This window comes from Salvia splendens, chromosome 10 (assembly GCF_004379255.2).
Source record: "Salvia splendens isolate huo1 chromosome 10, SspV2, whole genome shotgun sequence".
NCBI classification, from domain to species: Eukaryota; Viridiplantae; Streptophyta; class Magnoliopsida; order Lamiales; family Lamiaceae; genus Salvia; species Salvia splendens.
The window spans coordinates 12,337,724-12,344,230 of NC_056041.1; the positions used below are offsets into that span (position 1 = coordinate 12,337,724).

The 6,507-nt window shown below is 39.7% G+C and overlaps 1 protein-coding gene across 1 annotated transcript; it reads left to right on the plus strand.

The window, feature by feature from the left end:
- The first annotated feature begins 2,308 nt into the window (after nt 1-2,308).
- On the plus strand, nt 2,309-6,207 carry LOC121753159. The gene is made up of 5 exons (XM_042148357.1): nt 2,309-2,834; nt 4,755-4,805; nt 5,136-5,198; nt 5,302-5,370; nt 5,733-6,207. The coding sequence occupies exons 1-5, from the start codon at nt 2,514-2,516 to the stop codon at nt 5,982-5,984; spliced, it is 756 nt and encodes a 251-aa protein (XP_042004291.1). The 5' UTR covers nt 2,309-2,513; the 3' UTR covers nt 5,985-6,207.
- Nucleotides 6,208-6,507: the final 300 nt, after the last annotated feature.

The window sequence follows — 6,507 nt, forward strand, 5'->3', positions numbered from 1 at the left end:
TCGCTTAACTTGAGGGGGTAGTGTTGGAGAAGATCGCACCATATCAGGAGGAAGATATGAGCAAATTATCTTTTTACCTTCTTTAGGAGATATGAAATATTTGTAATTATGTTAATTAGGTTTACCTTGTAGAACAATCCCTACTCCTATATATTGGTACTCTATGTACAATGTAATCATCTGAAAATAATATACAATACGAGATTACCTATCCTTTAAACACTTATAAAGGAACATTAAATTATATTCTTACATTGGTATCTGCGAAGATGGTAATGAATAATGTGGCGGTTACCGCAGATAATATCAAAATTAAACTCCCCCCATTCATATAGATGTAGCAAAACGAATGTAGGAGTACATAAAAGGCTATTTTATTTTCAAATGTAACCAAAGGCGTCGATCTATTTATACCTCTTGAAATTCAAAAAATATAACCTTAAATAAGAAACCATAATTAGCTTCGATGCATTGATAGATTCAGTAAATAAAATTAGTAATGTAGAATTAAGTCAATTAACTATAAATATAATAGTTGAATAAATATTTTTTAATTGATACATTATACTTACTAATTTATGTAGACTTCTCTCGATACTCGATTTTTATGAGTATTCATTCATGTCTTGAACGGCTCACATTATTTTACTAGTAATGGAAGAGAATATCTTCCTCTCTTATTGAATACCCGCCAAGATTTCATAGTTTTGATTTGTGTATTTCAGAGCAAATTTTGATCTGATACTAAAGATCTTATTTTTATATAAAATATTTGCACTCGTCTTCCTTAGCATCATCATTTACGGTAAAATACTCCAAGAATAGTTAACAGGATTTAGTTTTACTTTTCAATTGACAACCTATGTGCATTCAATCACCCACAGTGAATTAAGATCTTATGATGATGAGCATGGGATAACTAATTGTGTATAAAGATACGAGAGATATTGACGTTGTTGAGGCCATCCACAACGCTGTTCCTATACCGTTCCTTAAACCACTATTTGAGGGCCCCACTGTACTTTTTTACTCCATTCCTTAACTAAGGAACGGAACCTGCAACCCTCGTTCCTTAACCGTTCCTTAAATTACTATTCATTCAATTTCATTTTTTTTTAATTTCAACTCAATTCAATTAAAAAAACAAACACATTTTATTAAAAAACACACAACATTAAAACAAAGTTACAACTTAAACTTAAAAAAATAAAAAGCACACAATTAAAATCATAAAAAAATAAAAGTACACAATTTTAATAATTTCATCCGCCAAAGTTTGCCCAAACGTACTCCCGTCGTCGATCTTCTTCAAGTGATTGTTCCAATATTTGACGCATTTGTTCATAAGGATCCATTAGTTTGATTAAATTTGGGAGAAGGAAAATAGAGTTGATTTGAGATGAAAATTGGGGTGGAAATAGAGAGAAATAGATGTGTGTTTGTGATTGAAATGAGTATGAAATAGGAGTATTTATAGAGTAAATAAATAAATAATAATAATAAAAATGGCTATAAAATTAACGGTCTCATTACCGTTAATAAAAAATTTTTTATTTTTTTTTTATTAAATTTGAAATTTTTTTTTAAAAAAAATGAATTATTGCGTCATCGGGACGAAGCCCACTCGCGGGGCAGCGAGTGGGCTTCACGCGTCGAATGGGAGTCCGCCACGTCGCCTCGGCGCGTGGCGGAACGTTTCGTTCCGCGTTCCGGAGGAACGAAACGCGGCACGGCATGGGAACGGTGGCGGCACGGAATGGCGACGGAACGCACGCTGCAACGCGTGCCGCCGCGAAACCGTTCCTCCGGAACGGCATAGGAACGGCGACGGCACCGCGTTGCGGGTGCTCTGATGAAATATAAACGATGTTATTTAAAGCCTATAGATTTGAACCAAAATTTACCAATCTAATTTGAAGACCCACAAAGTAAAGTCAAATCCTCTTTATATCTATCATCACTTCAAAAACAAAAAACAAAAAAGCAAATCTATAGCCCTAATCTGCACTCTCCCATAATCTGTAGATCAAGTTAGGTCGAATATGGACATGTCGGAATTTTCCGGCAGTCTCATAGATGGGCGATAAAGTCGTTCAAGATCCGTACACATTAAAGCATGAGCATCTTCAAAGTCGCATGCAAGTAACAAAAGCATCCCACAAATTCAGAATTTTGAGATGTGGGGCCAGTCCCCGCTCATTACTAAAATAATCCTCAAGCAATAATAGGAAAAAAATAAAATTAAAAATAACAAAAGAAGAAAAATCATCACTCCATCCATACACACAGTCATACACCGGGCGCTTTCAATTTCAACGCCCACACAAACACACACACACACTCATGTCACACCTCTGCTCCTCATCTATATAATTATATTTATTCATTAATTAATTCTTTATATATAAATACACACCTCGCCCTCGGATTTCTTTGTCACCAGACTCACCACCATTCCATTATTTCCCAATTTCCATCTCTCTCTCTCTCTCTAAACTAAAGGCTAAAGCAGCATGGGTGGCGCCGACGAGGAGTGGGTCAAAGCCGCCTTGACAGACGACACGATGGTGGTGGAGCTCCTGGTGCGCCTCCACGCCTCCGCGCCGTCGCCTCCGCCCCCGCCCGTCTTGGTGTGGACCGTCCGCCAGCGCCGGTCGAGGCCCGCCGCCACCAGGAAGCCAGCTCAGAGCCAGCGAGCTAGCCCTAGCACGCCGCTCTGCTGGACCGGCGGCGGCACATCCCTCAGCGGTGGATCTGGCGGAGCCGGCGGCGGCGGCTCCGAGGAGTCCAGCAGGCCACACACCCAGAAACTCTCCACCGACGTGAGATCTAAGGTTTGTATACGATGCCGATGATGCATCGCCGTCCGCGCATTGCTAAATCGTTTGAATTCATAATACTGTACATCCAGTTTTCCGGCAGCCGGCGCCGATTGGCTGCGGTTTCGGTTTTTTATTGAAGGAGGAAAGTGTGTCGTGGCAGTTGCCATTCGGTGGGTTTAGTAAATTGACCGCGCTACCCCTGTGGAATACGGTTATTTACTGCCACGCTCCTGGAATAAGTCAGAATGACTTTGATTCCATTGTTGGCTTCTTCCCCACTTCACCTGTCACCGTTTTTTTGGGTTTCGGAAACCGACAAGTGTGCCCATCGGGGGGTACTTTTGTCATTTCATTCTCCTCCCGGCGCCGGTTCTTTCACCGGTCAGGATCCCCCCATCTTTTGGGCTCTTCCCAATCTCATCCTCTCTTTTTGGATTTTTCAGAAAACGATAAAATTCGGCATCGTTGTTTTAACTTGAATTTCCAATTTTAACGCGTGAATATTGAACTCTCCAATTTTTCACCTCGCCTCATTATTATGCTTCTTGTCGTCGCACACCTTGATCATGTCCTGAATTTACTAAAATGACCCTCCACCTTAAGGGGCAGTTCCGTCAATTTCGTACCTTTTTACTGCCTATTTTAAGGTGTTGTGCGGATTGCTCGATTGCGATTTGAAATACTAGAAGTTGTTATCTTACTCCATTTGATTGGAGGGTGTCTGAGTTCACTGTTTACAGTCAGCAATTTTCTCTGGTCAAATGATTAATCAGGCTTCTGTTAGCAATGTTACGGATGAGGGGCATATCGGTCAATTCGTGTGGTGGGGGTACCCACCCCCTTGTTAAGCGGTGGCGTGTTTTCGTGGCAAATAGGTCTCTGCGTTTGAAGTTTGGTGAGAGCGTTGTTAGTGGTTGTGCACTTTATGTAAAAGCCCTTTTTTTATAAGTAAAATTAGGGAAAAGGGGGGTTGCGATTCGGTGCGGCGGGAGCATTGTGTCCATTTCAGACCTCCTTGTCTTTTACATCCAATCATTCTGTGCCAATTGTACAGCAGGAAAGCGAACTTCCCTAGGCACCACCACACAACTGTACTTTGTGTCATGTCTCTTTTATTTGCCGCCTCAAATTTTAAAAATTTATAATTCTAGAATAAATACAATCTTCTTGAAAACAAACTACCTACTACTATTAGTTATTTCTCGTGGAAATCATGGCTCCACATTGAATGTAATTTGAATCTTTATGTTGTCTGGAAAATACTGTGTGAGAAAAGTATGAATTGGTGGAGAAAAATTGTAAGAAGAGGGATGATATGGGTGGGTTTAGGTTTGTGGTTGGGGGTTTGTGTGTGTGTGTTTAGATAACTAGTTAGTTCACCAGTTTCAGATTCTGTTAGCTTATACTGGAATAGAAAATCAAAGTATTGAGAACTAGACTTGTTGTGTACTGGTTTCTCTTCAACTTCACTCACACATTCAACTTTGCTTTATTTTTCTATTATAGTATCATATTTCTTCCTCTTATTTTCTTGGCTGTAGATTGTGTTTAGTAGTTTGACGGCTGGCGTGCTGAGTTGAGCATTGAGCTATAAAAAACTTAGCCATCTCGGCTAAAGTTGACGCATTAGGTTTGTCGAACAATATGATCTATGTTGCCCCCTTCTGCACTAACTCGGAGGTCATTGAGTTGTACTGTTATTCCATTACTTTTTACCAACAAGTACAGTTATTTCCGATGTGCACCTGTTTTGGAATGGGTAAAGATAATTTTGGAATACTTGCGATTCGAGTCAATATCCTTGTTTGTTTAGGATATTTCCATCTTTACCTGTCCTTGGATTCTTGTTCATCATATGTGCTGAATATCTATATTCCGTCATCAGCAGACTTTAATTTTGAACTGATTGTTTTGTGTTTTATCTTTTTGCAGCTTAATGGTGATAGTGGCAAATCCATCTCAAAGAGGTCAAGAAAGAAGAAGGTAAACATATTGGGTTTCATTAAGCTGTAAAAGGGAATGCAGTGACTGAACCTGCATCTTCCTGTCAAATAATTTGCCTACAGAACATGAGCTACCATAAATGTTAAAACTCCATGGCAAGGCACGTCTTCACTTTTTGATACGATTGTGCCATCTAATTATTATGAGAAAGAACTAGAGAAATCTCCTTCATCACTTACATGTTCCATTTACTAGTACGTGCATATTGTACTATTACTTGTGGGCACATGGAACAATATGTGAATCTATTATTATGTCGGCCCTTTTGTGTGGCTCTAACCAATTTACTTCTTCCCCTGTTGTTCACAGACCTTAACGGAACTAAAAGACGAAGAGAACTCATTGCTAAAGGAGAGAAGAAACTTGAAGAGAGTAAGTACTAAGTACCCAACTTATTCCCCATGATTGTGATTGAAAAATTTTGTTGATGTTTGCTGCTCAATGCTGACATCTGCCCCCATTATTCGCTTCTCAGGATATTGCTGCATTACGCATTAATTTGGAGGAACAAATAGCTAAAAATGAGAACTTGAAGAGAATAAAGGTGCATCTACATTCTTCACCTATTCAATCCTCGTCTCTGTTTGCTGTTAACCTGTTATGTTGGTTCGTTGTGTCTCCGGTGATTTCTGCTTCTTAAACTTTAGTTGAATCTATCAATCTATCGCCTTGTGCAACCAAACAGACCATTCACGTATTTCTCGTCATTATGAGACAGAATTTCAGATGTCATGTTGGTGGTTTTGACTCTGTAGAAGTTCAATTTATTCCCATATCCCTTTCTGTTTCTCCTTGAACAAAAGCTCCAACGTCCCTCCCCTTCTCTCCTTGAATCTTGTATTTGTCTCAGACAACGGCATTAGCTGTTTTCTTATTTCGAAAAACTAATGTCCCTTGTCTATGCAGATCGAGTTGCAACCCCTACTTGATGCAGAAACGGTATTTTCAACCAAGGAACCAGTTTCAGACAACCAGCTGCATCCAGACGGTCCCGCCATTACGCCACCACTAATCTCAGACAAAGCCGTGGCACTACACTCAAATGACTGCCCTACATCACCTATTAAAGATGCCACAACTAGTCATGCTTTTATGCTTCCTGATCTAAACATGCCCTTCGAGGATGCCTGCCCTGATGTACTCTGCAGTGTCAGCTAAACCGGACAGTTAGGTTATACTCCCCTACTAAGTCAGACGAAAAACATAACGAGTGACACATATACTAAATAAGGGCTAACCTTGCTTTAGGACAAAGTGTAATGTAACTGTATGATAGTGCCAATCAAACAATACATGTTTGACCAAAGTGTCTTGTTGTAGTTAGGATCTATTCTTTTTTTTGTTTACTTATGGATGAAGAGAAGTTCCGAGGTTAAGTTTAGATCACAACTCTTGTTATGGAGCCAACTTTTTGGATCTGTAATTTGCTTGTCTGCTGCGTAGAGCATACCCGTCCCCTGTGCCCATGTTTCTGCTCCCATCGTGTGTTCAGGGGCGTTTGGAGATGAGATGTAAACATCTCATGTAATAGCTAGATGTACATAGGTTGTCTTTTCTAGGGAAGACTTTGGAGCAGTTTACTCACATATGTTGTCTTTACCTATGAGATTGTAGCCCTCTTGAAGCATGTTTTAGATCCAAGAGAGAGATATTGGACATGAATACATGAATATTTTCAGTG

Bases quoted from the DNA above. Each gene is read 5' to 3' on its own strand.
- LOC121753159 (XM_042148357.1), top strand. From the start codon at position 2,514: ATGGGTGGCGCCGACGAGGAGTGGGTCAAAGCCGCCTTGACAGACGAC. The intron at 2,835-4,754 runs GTTTGTATACGA...ATCTTTTTGCAG, and splicing joins CCACCGACGTGAGATCTAAG to CTTAATGGTGATAGTGGCAA. The intron at 5,371-5,732 runs GTGCATCTACAT...TTGTCTATGCAG, and splicing joins AGAACTTGAAGAGAATAAAG to ATCGAGTTGCAACCCCTACT.